Source organism: Mytilus californianus, unplaced genomic scaffold (genome assembly GCF_021869535.1).
Source record: "Mytilus californianus isolate M0D057914Y unplaced genomic scaffold, xbMytCali1.0.p SCAF_1, whole genome shotgun sequence".
In the NCBI taxonomy this organism is placed as follows: Eukaryota; Metazoa; Mollusca; class Bivalvia; order Mytilida; family Mytilidae; genus Mytilus; species Mytilus californianus.
In genome coordinates this window covers 29,646,532-29,668,539 of record NW_026262581.1, presented here as the reverse complement: position 1 = coordinate 29,668,539, position 22,008 = coordinate 29,646,532, and the positions used below count along the sequence as shown (strand labels likewise).

The 22,008-nt window shown below is 32.0% G+C and overlaps 1 protein-coding gene across 1 annotated transcript; it reads right to left on the bottom strand.

Annotated features, from left to right (window-relative positions):
* Positions 1-5,916: 5,916 nt before the first annotated feature.
* LOC127701085 (uncharacterized) lies at positions 5,917-18,879 on the bottom strand. Its single transcript, XM_052204895.1, has 7 exons — positions 18,696-18,879; positions 15,628-15,819; positions 13,912-13,998; positions 10,509-11,308; positions 9,646-9,844; positions 9,222-9,341; positions 5,917-7,847 (listed from the first exon to the last, which is right to left on the bottom strand). The coding sequence occupies exons 2-7, from the start codon at positions 15,815-15,817 to the stop codon at positions 7,141-7,143; spliced, it is 2,103 nt and encodes a 700-aa protein (XP_052060855.1). The 5' UTR covers positions 15,818-15,819; positions 18,696-18,879; the 3' UTR covers positions 5,917-7,140.
* Between the last annotated feature and the right edge of the window lie 3,129 nt (positions 18,880-22,008).

The following is a 22,008-nucleotide window of genomic DNA, read 5'->3' as shown; positions in this document are numbered from 1 at the left end:
AACTCTGAATTGTACATGTAGTTCTTGTCATAATTCTGACGTTTATGATTTGATGACTTGATAAGCCAAACATGTAAAGTAAAAACATTTGCGATACTATGAATTTAAGTAAAAAATGAAAGACTGTTTTTCCTTTTGACCATTCATTTTTAATAGAACATGCTCATGTTTTATATTTTAACACATTTGGCAAATATTCCTGGTTTAATCTTTATTTTTTAAGGATATACTGCATCAAATTTTGGGAGCATCAGTACAAGTAACGGGGGAAATTAGTACTGGGAATAGGTTGATCTGAACCATTTGTGCACAAAGGTTCAAGTTAAATTACAAGATATTTTTATCATTTATAATCTTATTTTGTGCATATTTCTACATGAATTTGTCAATTTTTATATTTGAAAAAAATCAGGAAATGAAAACAATATCTAATATACTGAGGGTTTTCTTATTGAAACTGAAAACTGAAAACTTTGGACTTTTATAAAAATCATTTGCATTAGAATCAAAATAAAGAAAAGGGAAGGTCATGATGTAACTTCAAGGCAATCCTTCCTCGGGATATTACTTACTAAAGACACAATCAATTATCTTTATCAAATTGATCATTTCCAGCTACTTAAATAAACTAAGGTAGTCAGAGTTTATATTCCTCCAAAAAAATCACCGTCTTGAAACGGAGAAGTTAAAACAAGTTGCTTTTAAAAAAAAAAAAAGACAATACGTGAACCTTAGAACTTTTTTATTCTAATTATTAATTCAACTGAATAAGAAATTATATATCAGTGTTATCTTGGCCATGTGTGTGGAGGATAATATTTTATTTTTATTGTAAATCATTACAATTTTGGCATGTTGAGAGAAGTGTTAAATATAAAGCAAGGAGAGAAAAAAAAAAGATTCCCAGACGTATAATTTCTTAAAGAATAATAATAATTCAAAACATGGAGGACACATGTACTTTCTTCCAAAAATTCATAAAATTAATCTAGAAATAAGTAATGAGGCGTTGCGAACTGGTCAGAAGAATGTGGTATGATTGCCAATAAGACAATACTCCACAAGAGACCAAATGACAAAGAAATTAACAACTTTAGGTCAACGTACGGCCTTCAACAATGAGCAAAGCCCATACCGCATAGTCAGCTATAAAAGACCCCGAAATGACAAATGTAAAACAATTCAAACGAGAAAACTAACGGCCTAATTTATGTACAAAAAATGAACGAAAAACAAATATGTAACACATCAACAAACGACAACCACTGAATTACAGGCTCCTGACTTTGGACAGGCACATACATACAGAATGTGGCAGGGTTAAACATGTTAGCGGGATCCCAACCCTCCCCCTGACCTGGGACAGTGGTGTAACAGTACAACATAAGAACGAACTATAAAAAGCAGTTGAAAAAGGCTTAACTCATCAGATGGATACAAACAGAAATACTACACAGAGTGGACGTGGCCGGGTACTTGTATATCCCAACAACAAATAGACACTAAGTACAGATCTGAGAGTACTCGCAGTTACTGACAGCTAGTTCAAAGCCACTAACAACTAATTAAAAAAGTCATGCATCTAAGACTAAATTATCAATTAGTACACGTCCAACATCCAATTATTGAAGAGGCATAACTATTACATTCAAGATACAAAAAATCATTAATAAAATAGAGTCACACGAGGTAAAAAAAAGTATGCATTCGTATTGCCTATGATGTACGTCAATGTACACAAATATGATCATTGATAATTTAGAAGAAACTGTTATCGACGCATTAAAATTTATTGACACACAGGAGAATATACTTTAAAGATTCACAACAAAATAGATTTAACTGCATTTGTTAAATTAATTCTTAGAAACAATGAATTTGAGTTTAATGGACTGTTATACAAACACATTATAGGAGCGCCCATTGTCACTAACATGCACAGATCTGCATATGTCTGCCCTATTCATTAAAATCTTAGATAAGTTCCAATGGAGAGAAAACATCAAATTACACTGTCAATAGGGATGACGGTTTTATGGTCTTCACAGGCAAATTAGAGCAAGTTGAAGATTTCTTTAACCTTGCAAACGAAATTGACCATCTACTTAAGTTCTGATATGAGGTGCCGACATCTAGTATGGCCTATTTAGAGGGTGGTAAAGGGTTATTTTCGTGCAGCGTTTTCGGCCTTTTTATTTCACGTGTTTCCGTATTTCGACGTTTTATTTCTCGTTTTCTCGTGTTTGGTTCAATGTGCGTGCTTCGTGTTTTCCCATAATTATTTTCCGTGTTTCGTGTCGGTACTCTTATTTTCTCGTGCTTGTCCCGCATTTGATTAAAAAATAAACCGGGACTAATTCAAAGTCAGGCCAAATATTGTTTTAAATTATAAACTAATTAACTGGTCCCAAGATATTTATTCAGGTATATTATTATATATAATAACTTTATTGCAAAACATGAAACCCTGGCGGGTTAAAATTCAAACATAGTACATTGTATACACAAGTGACAAGAAACATAATACATGATAAATGTTTTAAACAAGTCAAGTTGATATTAATAATATATATATATATAATAATTGACCAATGTGGACCTTATTTTCGCAATTCCATAGATTGCTTTATATAGTCTACAACACTAGACAAAATATCTTTATTGGGATCTAGAATAGTTTTAAGTTTAGAGTTTGAGTCAAGCTGGTTAAAATTAGGATAATGGGTTTTAATTGCATTTATAAGGGAATGTCTTACATTACTGTTAATTTGGCAATGAAGGAAAAAGTGTTCCTCATCATCTAAAATTTTACAAACTTTGCACAGTCTGTGTTCTCTTTGAATTTTTTTATAACGTCCTAATTCAATTTCCAAATTATGATCACTTACACGTAATTTTGTTAAAAGTTGACGACTATTAAAATTGTTTAGATTGTGCAAGTAGTCCTCCAATTTAATTTCATTTTTAAGTTTACTATAAAGATAAAGTTTTGAACTGTTATCAATATTTGAAAGTTTTTAAAAAGTGATGTTATTATACTTTTCCTTCACAATATGTTTAAAAGTTTTTTTGAGTGAATTTTTTATAAGTTTAAAAGGTTTATCAAAATCTTCATATTCTTCTTCATCAATATTAAATTTTTTAAAAATATTCTTGGCAAAAGTATACCAAGTATATATTCCATCTTCAGACATAGACTTATTTACTGCAAAAGCTTCTTTAACAAGAGGGTTTATTTCATGGCAGTTTATTCTACAAAAATATAATAAAACTTGAGTTTTAATAAAGGAGTCAAGCGGAAATCGTCCTAACTCAGACTTTGCAGCTATATTACATGAGTTTTTTTTAATTCCAAGAACAGTTTTACAAAATTTATGATGCACTTTCTCAAAGCTGAATCTATCTGTCAATGATAAAATATCACAGTTAGTTCCATGCAAAGTGGCTCTATTTATGGCTCTAAAAATTGAGTAATAATCTTCCATAAACCAGATCTCGCTATTATATAAAATTATCGGTTTAATTAGTGAATCAAATAATTTACATGATAAATCAACAGGGACATGATGAAAATTAGACATATATTTTTTTAATGAAAATAACGCTTTAAGCGCTTTCTTGGATAGTTCATGTGTAGATCTCTTAAATTTTCCTTTATCATCAATAACGTTCCCAAGAAAATTATACTCTTTAACTTCAGTTAACTGATTTTGTTTATAAAAAAATTTTGACTCAAAAGAATCTCTAGAATGAAAAATCATATTTTTGTTTTATTTGTATTTACAGTCAGTTGCCATTTGTAGCAATATTTTTCCAGTTTATTCAAAGCAGATTGTTAACCGTTTTGTGATTCTGATAATATTAAAAGATCATCAGCAAAACTAAGACTATTTATTGATGTGTTAAGGAGGCTCGAGGGTATAAAATTTAAATTACAGTTTTTCCTTATAATTTGTTGATTGAAACCTCTTAACATATGGATTAAAAAAATGCAAAAAAAATAGGGGGTCACCGACCATCTAAGCAAGTTACAGACTGTTAAAAAAATAGGTTTTCCCCTCATAAATCGTACAATTTTTACAAAGACTAATAGGGAAAATTGCACCTGCGTTGCCTTTATCTTAACCTACTGAGAGAACAAAATTACAGATTTCTATTATACTTTCCATTCTAAGAGAGTTGGTAGTGAAGTTCAGAAAAAGCAAAAAAAAAGTGGGGGTCACCGACCTTTTAAGAGAGGTAGACCACCAAAAGTGTGAAACCATGGCAACCAAAAAAGGTTATTTTTGAAAAAAAATCAACTTTTTCTCCCGTATGTTGGCATAAACTATATGAAATGAAAATCTGGTTATGGTTAACAGTACCCCTAAGTGATATGCAGGCCAACATTGAATTTTAGGTCATTTTGGTAAATTCGTAAGGTCATAGGTTAAGGTTATGGTGTTCATGAACATGATAAATTTATGTTATTTTTGAAAGTTTTGATGAATTTTTATGAGATCATTCGCTAAGTTAAATCAAAATTACAGATTTCTATTATACTTTCCATTCTAAGAGAGTTGGAAGTGAAGTTCAGAAAAAGCAAAAAAAAAGTGGGGGTCACCGACCTTCTAAGAGAGATAGATCACCAAAAGTGTGAAACCATGGCAACCAATAAAGATAATTTTTGAAAAAAAAACACTTTTTCTCCCGTTTTTTGGCCTAAACTATATGAAATGAAAATCTGTATATGGTTTACAGTACCCCTAAGTGATGTGCAGGCCAACATTGAAGTTTAGGTCATTTGGTAAATTCGTAAGGTGAAAGGTTAAGGTCATGGTGTTCATGAAAATGATAAATTTATGTTATTTTTGAAAGTTTTGATGAAATTTTTATGTGATCATTCGCTAAGTTAAATCAAATTTTACATATTATTAACTGTCATACATAATGAAACAAAATGTAAAACAAGATTTAAGTGGAAGGCGGACCTGAATGATGAGGGTCTGGAAAGGGGGTCCTTCAACCTTCTATTTTGTATTCTTTAAATCTTTATGTCATTATTCTCTATTCCTAAATTTAAGCACTCCTTTATTTTCTATTTTTTTTGGCGATTTTCTCTATTCTTTATATGTTTTGGCCTTAATTTAATCTGCTCTTTTTATCCATTATTCTCTATGCTGTAGACCCCATCCAGATACTCAATGATTGTCGAATTCAGTTATCAAAGTCACTATTGTTAGAATAGTCAGACTTATATTGTAGGGAACATTCTAGATGATTTTGAAGGAAAAGTACCAAGATTATATAGATTATAACGCACTGGGAAAAATGTTCCTTTATAGATCTAACACTGGCGGATCCAGAAATTTTCATAAGTGGGGGCCCACTGACTGCCTATATAATCAACCAAATTTTTCCCAAAAAAGGGGGGATCTGGGGCCCCTGCCCCCCTTAAATCCGCCTCTGTCTAATGCCTATAGGGCACATTATGTAACAAAATGAACTAGTCAACTAGATAATTAGATACCTAAAAAATGAATCCTCCACTTTTCCTCCAAGTTTGACATGGGAAACCTTGAACATCATTATAGTTCCATCAAAAAATAAAATAGGTGCATAATGTATTTTGAATTATGTTTCCTTGGAGACTTCCAGACTTATATGTCATATTTGGTTGTTTTCTATTAAAGAGTCAATGGTTTAGATTAAGATGTAGTCTGTGTCTGTCCCAAGTAGTCTGTAGTTCAGTGTTTGTGGTTTGTTGCTGTATGTATCTTTCATTTTCATTTATTGTTCTGTACATAAACCAGGCTTCTGATGATAAAAGAATGGATGGTCAAGGGTTAATCTATTTCATATCCCATCCACATTTGTGGTGGGGCATAAACAAATATAATCTTTGTTTCTACATAAAATACAAATAACAACTTGCAGTATAGGTGATATAAGTATTTATTTATGGACATATTTATGGTCCCATATATTAACTGATCCATTTAACATTAAATCCAACATTAATTAATCAAAGAAATTGTTTAAAAGCATGGTTTGATTTGTGGCACTTATTTCATTCATATAACAAGACATTTCACAGTGCAATAGGGAGTGTAATTATCCTGTTCTGCCAGGCATTTTATGCAAATACCACCTTTTTTTTTTACATTTCCTTCAGAATACTAATTCTTATCTTGTAAGATAAATTAAAGACATAATTTATTCCTTAAAATAATACAAGGCAAAAGGTAAGATACTTCATTTGCCAAAGAAACATAATTGGATACAATTAGACTGTACCAGTAATGAGTGATATCATTTTGCAATGCATCTGGTAAAGATTATTTTTCTCATTGACAAAAATACTACCAGAAATAAATATCTCCCATTGGGTTTCTATCAATAAGCTTTTAACTTCACTGATGGCCATTTTGAATTTCTACCACGATCAAAACACTTGTTTAGGACCTTGAAATAAATATATATCTACTTTTTTTTTAATTCAATCTATAATGCTGTTATCAAATAAATAATCATTGAAATGTGTACTGAACTGATCCTTAAAGTTCCTTCCTAGAACCAAAGCTAGTAGCTCGAACTGATCATCTTACAAAGTTTGTCACTTAATATCATTTGTAGTTAAAATATAAAGCAACATGTAAATTGACATTTAGTTTTTATGTAAACTAGTGATCTTTGCTGGCTCTTATTTTGATTGGCAATAAGATAACACCACTTGTTCAATACCTTGATCGGAAAATAAATAAATGTACTATGTTTTGTTTCAATCCCTACAGGATTTCTTGAGAAGAAGGTTTCAATCAAGATTAACCAATGACAATTTACATTCAGACAGGATGCATGGCTATCTATCTTTACCAATTGTCACCTAATCTTCAACAATTAAAAAGGACATTAATTGATAGAAATAATTTATCTGCAAAGTTTGATAAAATTCTGTTCACTATTCCTCAATCAGGAGATAAAAAATAATGTTTACAGACAATTGATGACTAGTGATGGCAATTGCCCACAAGGTTAGCTGAAAAGAAATAATATATAATTCAGTATAAAAACAAAGAATTATCAACTAGCTTTCAGGAGTAAGGAAGTCAAATACTTTTCGAATGACCTTCATGCAATTTGTGACTCGAACATTTCCTGTCAGTTTTTTTCAGACAATAAAGCTTTTAATCCTTCTAGTCCCATTCTCTCAACAGAAAGTTTAAGATGAGAGAGCTTTAAGTTTGATTTAGAAGCCTTCAAAGCAGTCGCTCGTGTAATTGCTTTACAAGCAATGGCTTCATTATAAGACTTAAGATTGTCTTTCTGGACTATACAATCATAAGGATGACTTGCAGGAAATACAAATGAATCCAGATTGTTTAAGGCTTTTGAGGTTAATAATTTAAACAATGCTCTAGTGTCATCAACTGCATTGTGTGCACAATAGTTTTCACCAAGAAGTTGTGACACCAATGAAGTTTGAGAATATGATGGTAATCCTGGCATTATTTTCTTGAATAACTCCATGGTGTCTATGAATCCACATATGTGAGATGAAAACTCATTCCACATCTGATTTGCCTTTAAAGAATGGTACAAAACATGGCAATCAAAGCGTTTGATGTTGTGTCCTACAAGAACTGGCTTGGATGGATATTTGGAAAGAAATGTTATAAAATCAGTGAGAGCTTCATGTGGTAATTTGTAAGAAACAGGTTGTAAATTATAAAACATCTGATTTGCAGAAACGGTAATTTTTGTAATTTCGGAGGCCTGTATTGAGATAGGTTGGTTTGGAAAGATGTAACTGCTAAATTCATTATTGTTTGAAGTTGCATCAATCTGTATTACATCTGAGGTTCTATCTAGAAAAAAAAAATTAGTTTAGTTTTTCTTATTTCAATATTTCTCAATAAATACAAAATATGTTACCTGCTAATTCAATAGTTTTAGCAATGTATGGGTTAATCTTATCACCAAAATGAACCGAAAAGGAAAAGAAAAAAACTAATTATTTTTTTCATGATTTATTATTCTAATATTGTGTTTACAATATCTAATGTTCACTTTTCTTTTTTAGTTTTTCATGTGAGGGTCTGTTAAAGCCTCCTGTGTGATATAGGTTTATGATTTTCATTGTTGAAGTCTGTATGATTGCCTATAATTGCCTACTTTCACTTCATTTTAACTTTGGGGGGATACAGTCTCATTGGCAATCATACCACATCTCCATTTTTTATGTAAACAGTTTTAAGAAATTTGTACGGGCAATTTTCCTGCTGTGATATACATTTATCTCTAACTTTAATATTTGAGTAATATATATATATATAATAGTACTACTTTAAAAAGAAGAATGAAAAGCTGGTTCCATGTGCAATAACCAATATACAATTTATATAAGCATATAAAGTTTTCATATAATTTATTTTATCATATAATTAGCATTAATATGATAGCTTTTGCATATGTGTAATGAACGGATGTACACAAGCCATAATTTCCCACCCGGGCTTTTAACCCATATCAGGGGCCTCTCGTGCAAGTTACTTCCAGTATTTCTGTTATCGTCTGTTTACTTTTCCATTGTGGCGTCAGATATTTTTTATTATGACATCAAAATTTTACGCGAACTTTTGTGATGTCCAGTAATGGCGCACAAATAGCGATAAGGTGTATTGGATCCAGTGGTAAATTCGTTTGTACAGAACCACCTGTTATTGAAAAACAGATGTTAACATGGCTAAATCCAATGATATAGATTCTCAATATGATGATAGTTATAAGTACTTGCTAACAAATGCCATAATGACAATTATGAATCATCTCATAGTACAACATGTAGTAATAATGATCATAAAACTGTAAAAACTTCTTTGCTTCCAAAATTTCAATGTTTCAAAATGCCTCTATAGGAAATGGTAACATAAATATATATGGAGGTAGTGATGCTATTGTTGGACAATGATAGTGTATTTGTTGGATTCATAATTTAACTTCTTTATAAAGTTTTTGACTGTTTTAGTTCTTTTATTTGTTTATTTGCCTTTACATAAAACAATTGTCGGAAGTATATGATAAAGAGATTAATACATGGCCTTTTCCATATCGGCCCAGGTATCATCCCTCGACCCATATCAGCACCTCGACTACGTCTCAGGCTGCTATGGGGGTCTCGGGATGATACCCGGGCCGATATGAGAACAATTTTTCTATATATTTATATATTAACGACTTACATAGGCTTGTAGTTTCTAAATCAAAGACTACCAGTGGATCTGTAGAAATATCTATCGGTATACATAAAGATGCATTCATTGGAGCAGGGATTTCTTCATCTAACTTCTCATTGTTCATTCCTATAACACATCAAGTTTTGTAAAAACAAAATTGCAGATTTTAATTGTTATATATGGTGTAAAATGTGTTTGTACAAAAGTAAATGAAACATCAAATGTTTAAAGTATGTTCTATTTTATAACTTTGATAATCCTTATTGCATGTCATGCATCAATCTTACAGACCAAAAAAGGGCCCTCCGCTAATCAATTATAAGTAAGAAAGACAGAGAAAGTTTAAAAATCATACTTTGGTTAAATTTGCAATAAGTTAAATGAAGTCAAAGTTTAAATTCTAAGACAATTTAAAAAGTTAAGGATGTACCTATTTCACTTTCATAAGTTCTTCCTTCTCTTATTTCAACACCGGTACTTTTTCCTGATCTTTCTTTTTTTAGATTGATTCTTCTTTTTTTGTGCTGCTTTGTTTTGGCTCTTTCAGATTTTTTATTCCTCTTTCTATTCAATCGTATAGCCCTCTTGATAGTCTCATTCCCAGGTGACAATCCAGCTGCTTCACTAACCTTAAAAAAAAATAAATAACAACATGTATAAATTCAATATGAGGATGGTCTTAACAGTTATTTAAGAAATGACTGTTCCTTTTTGTTGCCAAGTTTTATTTTGATGTAAAAGCATTGATCAAAGCACATTTTACATGAAGCACTTTAGGCTTTTATACCCTATAAAACTACAAAAATAATGAAGAAGGAACAAGGATGCAAGATTTTCTTGCTGTGTTGAAGACCCATTAATGGACTTTGGCTGTTTTCTGCTTTGGTTAGGTTTGCTGTCTGTTTAACACATTCCCCATTTCAATTCTCAATTTTATTTCTTAAAATTATACTTCACCTTTAAAATATACTTTTTGTATACATTTGTAGTGAAATAACAAATTTCCCTTATTTTGTTTTGAAAAATTAGGGAGCAACCATTGAACTTCAAGGGGGGTTATGGTCTGTTGTTTGAGTCATAAAATATTTTTCATGCAAAGCAATTTTATTTACTTTTTGACGCTAATAATCAAACTTTGTTTTCTTCAAAACTTAACACTATAAGTTAATGGGGAAATCTGGATTCAGAATATTTTTTTGTCATCTGCTTGAACAGAATATTTTTTTCATCAAACTTGGGATCAGAATATTTTTTTTTGAAAAAAACCATAAAAGTATAATTTGCAAATATTACCTTTGACACATAACCATATCCCTCATTTTTTTGTAAGACTGCTGCACTGACACGATAATTTAAACTTGAGGAACCAGAATAATGCTTATTTTTTGCTGCTTTGGTTGAGACTGTATGGTTAAAGCTTTCATTTGCTTGGGAACTAGCAAGTTTTGACAGTTTCTTTGATTGGCTTTCAATTTTTCCCAGAAACAATTTCTCTAGATCAGCTTTGAGGCTTTCAGATGTCAAGTCCTTTCCGAAGGGTAAGTTTGTGTGCCTGTATGATGTTCTGTCTTTTAGATAACCACACCATTTCATATCACAGGTTTGGTGTTTCCCATACATATGGTCAATCATCCCTCTGACTCCTTTTTCAATTTTTTCTGGACTGCCTTGGTTTTGTGCCAACATGTAGAAATAATTCTTGGTAATTGCATTTATTACCATTGGCGTCAACTCCTTTTGCTTTGGTTTTAGGCTGTACAGCTTGTTGGTGATATTTATGATTATATGATTTCTATCACTGGTTTTTACCATTTTAGAATTTGGAAGAAGTTTCTTTGCCCTGTCAAACCCAACAGAATCATCATCACCTGCCAGTTCATTAATTTCAATATTTTGTTCATGTACATCCTTCACCAACTGTACTACCATGTCTGGTTCCATGCCCTTTGCTGTCCCTGACCAGTTTTTTTTACAATTGTGTGGTATAGGTGGTCTTCCCTTCTTTTGTGCATTCCGACATATACGGCAGATGGATATTCTGAGGGTGTGATGCACAATTTTCCCTGTTTTTTCCCCTATCAGTGATGCCACACCTGAAAAGTTAAATGTATATGCTAATGCAGGTAAGTGTAAATATGGAGTCATCATGTTGCTATACTAGTAATTCAAATTGATTGTGTAATAATTCTTAAATGATTTGCATATCTATAAATACTTGAATTGGATTGGTCAATTAGAATTTTTCTCTTGGTTTCCGAATCTAATTTCATAATCAATTCATGCACGATACACATGCATGCAGGGATCCCGTGATTTTCAGCAAATTGAGATTAAAAAACAAATTTGGCTTAAGAATTATAAGGATTAAACACATTTTTTCTAGAGGTTATTGATGTGTAAACTGGGGCTCTTACTCACAAACTCTAGAAAAATGTGTTTAATCCTATGATGAAGGCGTCAACCTAATTTTGTCTAATTTTTGTAAAAGCCACTTTTTGTCGGAATAAAAGACAGAAACAATATATTTCGTTGAGTATTGCATTAGTCATAAGGTAAACTTACTTTGAGATAGTAAAATACACGATCTACAGCTGCAAAGTTTAGAATGGAACACAAAAAGGAGCCAAAAACAAGCATTTTTCTTGTTTTGGGACAATATCTTGTGTATAAGTGTAAGAATCTTTATGAAATTGTACCACATGGTTCCATACATCAAAAGGAATGTTGGGATTTATTTTGTGGGAAATGGCCTAAACCATTTAGGAATAAGGGACCAAATGGTGCAAACAAACTAGGATGTTCTGGTTGCCTGACAATTACTTGAGTATAAGTCTATGGATCTCTTTGAAATTGTACCACAAGGATCCATACCAAACAAGAGGCTCTCAAGAGCCGGAATTGCTCACCTGTATTTCAGAGGAGAAGATTTTTAAATGTTAGCAAACTTGATGAACAAATTGTGTAAAATTGTCTTTAAAGGGCAATAACTCCTTAAGGGGTCAATTGACAATTATGGTCATATTAACTTTTTTGTAGATCTTACTTTGCTGAACATTACTGCTGCTTACAGTTTATATATATCTATAATAATATTCAAAATAATAACAAAAAACTGCAAAATTTTGTTAAAACTACCAATTCGGTGGCAGCAACCCAACAATGGGTTGTTCGATTCGTCTGAAAATTTCAGAGCTGATAGATCTTGACCAATTGAACCATTTTACCCATGTCAGATTTGCTCTAAAAGCTTTCGTTTTTTGAGATATAAGCCAAAAACTGCATTTGACCCCTATGTTCTATTTTTAGCCATGGCGGCCATGTTTGTCGATGGATCAAAACTTCGGATACAATTTATAAACTAGATTCCCTAAGGAACATTTAGTTAAAGTTTGAAGGTATTTGGCCCAGTAGTTTCAGAGGAGAAGATTTTTGAAATAGTTTACGACGACAGACGACGACGGACGCCAAGTGATGGCATAAGCTCACATGGGGCCCTTCGGGCCCCAGTGAGCTAAAAGAAAGGTTGGGATTGATTTTGAGGTTTATGGCCCTAACATTTTAGGGAATAAGGCCAAAAACAATACTTTTCTGATACTTTGTATAAATTGCTTATTTCCTGACCTATTTCCATGGGGTTTAATTTTAAGTCTTAAAAACTTGGGGTTGTTTAATAGAAAGAATCTAACTGTGTATTTATATTTTAGATTGTGATCCCGTGTGTAAATTGGTACACATTGAGGTCCAACGGATCCAATTTAACTTTGTTTGATTTCTTAAGAAATATAGATTTTTTTGGGTTCTTTTATGTGGTGATTCTCATATGTATTCAGATTTTTTTATCTTGGGGCCAGTTTTCAAATAAGTCCACATTAAGGTCCAAAGGGTCCAAACATAAACTTTGATTTCAACAAATATTTAGTTCTTGATTTTTTTTGATATGCCTAATCTGTGTATTTTTAGATTTTATGATTTTTCTGCCCTGTTTTGTAATTGGTCCACATTAAGGTCCAAAGGGTCCAAAATAAAACATTGATTGATTACAACAAATACAATTTATGGGGTTCTATGATAAGCTGATTATTACCCTGTATTCATATTTTGGAGTTGTGCCCAGTTATAAAACTTGTCCGTATTTAGGTCCTAAAATACACTCAGTTTGAATTCATCCATTATTGAAATCTTTTGGTTCTTTCATTTGCTGAATCAAACCATGTAGTTAGATCTTTTATATAAATGGACCATAATCATGATAATAGGTAAATGACTGACTATTTTCACTCTGTGTCAGAACCTATGCTATGTCAAGTATTTAATCACAATCCAGAATCAGAGCTGAATTGCACAATTAATAGAAATTTCATTTCAAGTAGATTCATATTTGATAACATAGATTAAAAGAAGGGAATTACCACTTGAAAAGTCCAATTTTTTTTTTCAGATCTTAGACCACATTCATTCTGTGTCAGAAACCTATGCTGAGTCAAATATTTAATCACAATCCAAGTTCAGAGCTGTACAAAGCTTAAATTTGGTGTCCATACTTGCCCCAACTGTTAAGTTTTTGACATCTGCAGTCATACCAAGATGAGCATTTAGTATGATTTTTTTTTAAATATTTGAATATTTGTACACTTGCCTTTAATGCAGGTACATTTTTTTGGTTTGTTTTTATAATGCACTATGATTTTATATGTACCTGACAAACTATTGTAAGCCCTTCCAGAACCTTTCTTCTGCCAACAAGTGTCTGTGGATGCATTAATACCTGCTTGTTCATTACCTTCTGAAAAAAAAGATTAAATTCATAATACAGTAACCAGAAAATATGTATTCAAAAACAGATCTCCAGCCCTAAAAACATGAACCAAAAGGTAAAACTTAACTACAGTCACTTAAAGTGGCCCAAGTGTTGTAGAGCTTAATTGTCCTTTATACATGAGGACTGTAGCTGAGAATTATCATTTATTTATTATGAAATGTTTTCACAGAAATAAACCTAAACACAAAACTCAACCATGAAATTAAGGTGATAGTGACACTAAGATTTAGGTATATATATAACTAGAGGCTCCAAGGACTCTGTGTCGCTCACCTGATATTTTTGTTTACAATTGATGCATGAAATAATGCAACCATTATACTTTTGCTTTAGTTTCAGAGTCAGTAACTCCTTAAGGGGTCAATTGACAATTTTGGTCATGTTGACTTATTTGTAGATCTTACTTTACTGAACATTTGCTGTTAACAGTTATCTCTATCAATAATGAATTTGGTCCAGCAGTTTCAGAGGAGAAGATTTAAGTAAAAGATTACAAAAATTTACAAAAAATTGTGAAAAATTTACTTTAAAGGGCAATAACTCCTGAAGGGGTAAACTTATTTGTAGAGCTTACTTTGCTGAACATTTTTGCTGTTTACAGTTTATCTCTATCTATTATAACATTCAAGATAATAACCAAAAACTGCAAAATTTCCTTAAAATTACCAATTCAGGGGCAGCAACCCAACAACAGGTTGTCTGATGCGTCTGAAATTTCAGCATAGATAGATCTTCACCTGATGAACATTTTTACCCCATGTCAGATTTGCTCTATATGCTTTAGTGTCAGAGATATAAACTAAAAACTACATTTTACCCCCATGTTCTATTTTTAGCCATGGCGGCTTTCTTGATTGATGGGCAGGGTCATCGGATACTTTTTATAAACTAAATACCCTAAGGATGATTTAGGCCAAGTTTGGTTTTATTTGGCCCAGTAGTTTCAGAGGAGAAGATTTTTGTAAAAGTTAACGGACGACGACGGACGCCAAGTGATGAGAAAACCTCACTTGGCCCTATTGGGCCAGGTGAGCTGAAAAGGTATAGAAATAGAAGTACTTTAATAATCTAATTATGGAGCCTAGCAGATTTTAAATTTCATACCATTATTACAATGATTTTTCTTATGACAATGAAATAATAATGAAATAAATTACAACACAATAGAACAATGAATAGTTGTTGCATGCACATGGAAGAGAAAAGTTAATAGGGGAGACAATAAAAAAATATTAAAGGATTATTTCCTTTTGAACTGTATCTAATAATCTTTGAAGATATGTTGCTCTGAGTTGGATAAAAAAGAAGCTCAAACTGACAAGATATAAGGGTAGGTTTCTCCCATGTACATGCAACAACCAATTACTAAACATCTATGTATATAATATTTATATTGCAAGAATTGGATTACCACCTTTACAAATTTGACTGCAGTTTAACACATATTTTAGGCATTAACATATACATGCCAATATATAAAATGACATTTGTAAAATATGTGTGCCATTGTATGTACAATGTACATGTATATGCAAATGACAGGATCAGGCCTATTTTTGTTATAAAATTATTATATTTAATTCTCATTTAAACCTGCATCAATGGTCATGGACTGGAAAGCTTCGTCAAGTAAAAACTTCCTTTCTGAAGCATTTGCCTGACACTCTATTATGCCTCCAACTTCATTTTCTCTTGACTTTAGTGACTTATGATGAGGACAATGGACATTCATGGCAGCTAGCAAATTATTCAGCTGTGTTTCTCCTATGCCTGCATGAATCATACCTGATAATATAAAAAACATACAAAAAAATAAATGAACAATAAATTTAAAACACTAGCAAAATTATTTAAAGTAGCTATAATTATATAGGTTGTGCCATATTTTCTGTGTACATGTACATGTAGGAAAATGAAGGCAAACAAAATTAATTTTGTGTCTCCTGTGGCAATGCAAAATAGGGAATTATGATGTCTGACCAGGATAAAATGGTATGTTTTAAATTATCACACTACTGGCAGCTGATTTTAGTTCTAGTTGGCTAGTAAGTCTTGCAAATCAAGAGGATTTTTCATGTTGACAATTAAGATTGACATATGCCTAAAGATACTCATTATCGTTAAAAGTTTCATTCAGTTTCTAGTTGGCTAGAATTGAAAGCAGAGGACATAATCAAATTCACCACCTCCTCATTTACCCTATATATATTTATGTAATACATATACCCATTTTTTTTATAATATTCTGAAGTCATTTCTTGTATGATTCAAAAATATTTTGGTTATCAAATTAAATTTCCTCAATTTTGGAGTTACATGTGATGACGTCATTATTCTACTTTTATGCACCATATAACATTTTGAAATTAAACAAAAAACATAAATCTACTCTTTCAATTTGAATCGTCAGAACTTTAGATAAAATATCTTTAATATTTAGGTACATGTATCAGCCCACTAAGCCAACATGGCCAATCTCGGTATTAAGTATTTTCTGCACTTTTCATAGTTTATTACATACATATATTTATAAATGTATAAATAACCTGCCACACCAAGTCTGTGTGTTCATTACTTGTTTTTCTGCTTTTTATTGATCTGATGAGTTATAATTAAACCCTTTTCAACTGATTTTTATATTTTGTTCATATATTGCGCTGTTACAACACTGTCCCAGGTTGGGCACCTGCAAAAAATTTAACCCCTCCATATTCTGTATGTGCTTGTCCCAAGTCAGGTGCCTGTAATTTAGTGATTGAAGTTTAATGCTGTGTAACATATTTGTTTTTTCATTCATTGTTAAGTACTAAAATTGTTGTTAGTTTCTTTGTTTGAATTGTTTTACAATTATCATTTGGGGCATTTTATAGCTGACTATGTGGTATGGGTTTTGCTCATTGTTAAAGGTTGGACGGTGACCTAAAGCTGTTAACTCATATGTATTTGATCTCTGTTGGAAAGTGGTCTTATTGGCAATCATACCACATCTTCTTATTTTTATATGTAGTACAATTTTTTATATTGACCAAACTATATCATTATCATAATTGAAAGAACATTTGTTTACCTGCAGCTAATTTTGTATTGACATCAAATTGTACCAACTCCTTTTCTACTACTATTTGCATGATGTGTCTTCCCTAATCTTATTCGAGCAATATCTCCACATTCTGTACATTGTATATACAAAATACCAGCAACACCATAAAGTTTAACTCCCAACGAATTATGTAATTGTAAAGGGACTTCACATTTGGAACATTGTTTCAACTGCTGAACAATATAGTCTAGTTCGACAACATATCTACAGTGGTTTAAGGGAAGTAAATCAGAAGGTAATGGTAACAAGTCAAAATCAACATTTATATTATATTCATCATCAACCACTACTTCGTGATCTTGTATATCAGGTACAGACTCAAAAGCAACATTACACAAATCAGATGTTTCAATGGTTTTCAGTTGGGCATATGAGTGGTCAGGTTCTAAGTTTTGACAATGGACTGAGTCAAATGATGGTATATCATGGTGGTCAGGTTCTACGTTTTGACAATGGACTGAGTCAAATGATGGTATATCGTGGTGGTCAGGTTCTAAGTTTTGACAATGGACTGAGTCAAATGATGGTATATTGTGGTTGTCTGATTGCAATGAATCTGGGTCCGTTCGCGCCCATTCACGTTCGCCCCCTTTCACGTTCGCACCCCGGGTCCGTTCGCACCCTACACGTTCGCACCCTTTTTATTGATTTTGTCTTAAATAATTTTTCAATCGTATTTTGGTTAGTGTATTGCTATAAATATTTTTTTTGTTCATTGTTTTAAAATGAAGTGACTTTCTAAAAACGACTTTTGTGTTGAATAATTTTTTAATCGTGTTTTGGTTATTGTATTGCTATAAATAAGTTTTTTTTCATTGTTTCAAAACATGCAAAATAAAGTGACGTTTTTTGTGTTGAATATCTTTTTAATCGTGTTTTGGTAAGTGTATTGCTGTATTTTTTTTTTCATTGTTTCAAAATAAAGTGACTTTCTAAAAAAGGTTTTTTGTGTTGAATATTATTTAAATGTTAAGATACCAAACCGCTTTAAACTCAACAACAATAACATTTTGAATCTTAATTGTTTTTACTCATACCAAGTTAAATACATGCTAATATAACTACATGCAGAATTTACATCAAGTTTAGCTGTGTAAACACCATATATAATTAACAGTAATCATAAATAATTAATCATCAAATCAATTTAAAACAATATTTCATTTAAAAAATTCAAAAATTGCCGAATTTTTCTTTATTTTGAGATAAATATCTTAAAAAACATCTTATAATTCATCGGGTTTTTGAATAAAAAAAAAGGGTGCGAACGGACCCAGGGGGCGAACGTGTGGGGTGCGAACGAGTAGGGTGCGAACGTGTATTGGGCGCGAACGGACCCGATACCGATTGCAATCCACTCCTGTGAAAAACTAGCCCTTGGATTCGTTGGTTTTTCTCTAAATTCTTCTTTTTTGAAAATTTTCCTTGTTTGTTCCTTTGAGACATTGTTCAGCAGACGATACAATATTTTACGATTGTCGTGATTTTATAAAATTTTTCATCATTCAAGGATTTGCAATATTTCAGTGACTAATTCTGAACGTACTTTTTAGATACTCACCACGATATCTCTTTCTTTGGGTGGATCTACGTGTTGAAAATTAGTAAGACAGCTTAAAAATATACCGAAATGAATATAAATTATAACAAATATTGATAGTCATTCTAGTATAAATATAAAAGCTGGTTACTTGTCAAAATATTGAAAGCAAGTTTCTTCCGAGATTCCAAAATGGCCAATCTCGATGCCAACAAACCGTAAAAAGGTCGACTTTGTAGTTTTAAATACCGCCCTTAATTTAATTTATGTGAATTATGAATCGAGAAAGCACTAACTTAGAACAAAAATGGCTAGTGTTTTTATATTTTTTTTAATCGAGAAGAAAGTAAATATTTTGCGACGTTCGACCGATTACCGTAATGGCTGCGCACCAATCGACGCAACGGGCGCGAAAATTTAAACCCGCGAGCCCCCTTATTCCTTGGCCTCGTTTTTCCAGAGTGTTTTTTTTTCGTGCAACGTTTTCGCGATTTGTTATTTCACGTGTTTCCGTGTTCAGACCCTCCCTTTTACCACCCTCTATTTAGATACCGAAGTGTACAAAAGTGAACGATTCCATAATAATGGAATTCTTGATGTTAAGTCACATATATTAAAAACAAAGAAACGTATCAATATTTACCAATCACAAGTGCACATCCAAAACACACATAAATTTAAGAGCATTACAGTGTGTGAATAATATAAGAAATTTCTACTTCTACCACGAAGTGACCACCGTCATTTGGTTGACTATCCTGTCACTGTTTGGTGTGCGCTTGCATACTTAACAAGTCCAAAAATAATTTTAACAGAAAGGAAATAATTTGTGCTGTACATAACATTTATACATGGTGCAAATAAAAACATGGGACTTGGAATTTAATGTGCATGCAGTAGTCTCTTGAACGAGTCAAGACTTTCTGCAGCGGTCACTGAGTTAACAGTGACATCAATGTATTAAATAAACATTTAATTAACTTACAAGATAACTTAATTGATAGAGAATACTGTAAAAAGGAAACATTAAAAGTTGTAAAAATGTATATTAACGAACAGTCATTATTTTACTTGTTTTATTTTCATTTGAAACAGATTTTTTTTATCTGATTTGTCAAAATGACAAGTGTGCATAATGATTTTGTTGTTACAAATCAAATTCCAAAGCCCACTATAACTCATTATGTAGAAACCACAGCACTATATTAAAATATCTCTCTGTGAATATCTAGACACAGATGTTTGATACCATAGGTCGCTATAATTAAATCTTGACCATTTAACTTTCAGTTGTTTATCAAAGGGTACAACTGTCAACTTTGCTCATGTCAGTAAACCCTTGCAATGCATAACATGTAGCTTTACAATAAATATACATGTTTGAAAAGGATCTATAGATTGTTTATTATCATATATCAGATAAGTGAATTAGCGATCTTCGAAAATTCTTTATTGCCATGTTTTAAATATCTTAGATACACCGTATGGAGGTGCTCTTAATTGCAGGAAGCTAATACAGATAAGATGAATAGTTGTTCCGAATGAACAATAATTTAGCTTCCGAATATTCCTCCATAGACTATATTTCTAACTAATAAATATGCGTGAACCCTCAGGGGTTCACGCAACAAATAAAACAGGCTGGATTATATGAACTTGAATGTAATTTCACCTGGTAGGCGAATCATATCACAGTGTGGTTCAGTAATTGATCGGTTATTTACAAGGTTTTATTTTGATGTTGGGTTAGATTCACGATTGCAGATTTATTTTCTGTAACTCATATAAAGCCTTTTTCTGCAACTGTATAAGAGCATTAATTGCCAATCTCAGAAAAGATCCGTCTGAAGAAAATTTAATTGATAAATTTAAAAACATTTACCGTTATCTTGATGATATTTTTGATCTCGAAAAAACACGTACAATGTTAAATGCTGAATTTGAAGTAAAACAGTGCTCTAAATGAGGGTCGTCTAGTTGGTTATTAATTTCTCATTACTTAGTCGTTAATTATCCTTTTTCCTTATTCGATCTCTATTCGTTACTTATTCCTTATTGGTTACCTATTCGTTACTTATTCGTTACTTATACCTTATTCGTTAGCTATTCGTTACTTATTCCTTATTCGTTACCTAATCGCTACTTATTCCTTATTCGTTACCTATTCGTTACTTATTCCTTATTCGTTACTTATTCCTTATTCGTTTCCTATTCGTTACTTAATCCTTATTCGTTACCTGTTCGTTACTTATTCGTTATTCGTTACCTATTTGTTACTTATTCCTTATTCGTTACCTATTCGTTACTTATTCCTTATTCGTTACTTATTTCTTATTCGTTAAACATTCGTTACTTATTCCTTATTCCTTATTCCTTATTTATTACTTAATCGATTTTAGTATGAGTTCTCTTTTCGTGCTTTACTTTCTTATCTCTGGTGATAGTTCTTTGTGTGTAGAGGTGAATTACACTTTTAGCACGAATGTGCCCGTATCACCGCTTGACTGATACTCTATTACTTAATCGTTCCTTATTCGCTTGTAATACATGTGGTATACGTTGCACCTTTTAAAAACAATTTTTTTTTTTCTTGTCTCTTGTGTTAGCAATGGGTTCTTGCAGGTGAAATAACCCTATCAGCGCATATGTAACCGTTTTAGCGCTCGACTGATACCCTGTTACTTATTCGTTCCTTATTCGCTTGTAACATGTGTAATGCGTGTGTTATACGTTGCACCTCTTAAATAAATTCTTTTCAATTTTTATCATGTCTCTGCTGTTAGCTATGAGTTCTTAGAGGTGAAATAACCCTATTAGAGCGTATGTACTCGTTTCAGCGCTCGACTGATACCCTGTTAGTTATTAGTCCCTTATTCGATTGTAATACGTGTGTTATACTTTGCACCTTTTAAAAAATGGTTGTAAATTTTTTCTTGTCTTTATTTTAAGTTATGGGTACTTACACGTAGAAGTAAAATAACCCTATTAGTGTGTATGTACCAGTTTCAGCTCTCGACTGATACGTTGTTACCTTTTCTTTCCTTATTCGCTTGTAATGCGTGTGTAATACGTTGCACCTTTTAAAATTTGTTCATGTCTCTGGTGTTAGCTATGGGTTCTTAGAGGTGAAATAACCCGCGCGTAAGGTAACGAATAAGGAATAAGAAACGAATAAGGAATAAGTAACCAACTTGATGACCCTCTGAAAATGAGAGTTTCTAAAAAGTGGAAAAGGAATATGGAAAGGAAACGGAAACTAGAAACAGAGAAATACATGTAAGAATGTAGTCATCTCCTGTTTAGGAATTTGTGTCAACTGTTCGGACTCCTTGTT

Bases quoted from the DNA above. Each gene is read 5' to 3' on its own strand.
- LOC127701085 (XM_052204895.1), bottom strand. From the start codon at position 15,817: ATGATTCATGCAGGCATAGGAGAAACACAGCTGAATAATTTGCTAGCT. The intron at 13,999-15,627 runs GTTTAAATGAGA...CTTTTTTTTCAG, and splicing joins GTCCATGACCATTGATGCAG to AAGGTAATGAACAAGCAGGT. The intron at 7,848-9,221 runs GTAAGTCGTTAA...TTTTTTTTCTAG, and splicing joins TTTAGAAACTACAAGCCTAT to ATAGAACCTCAGATGTAATA.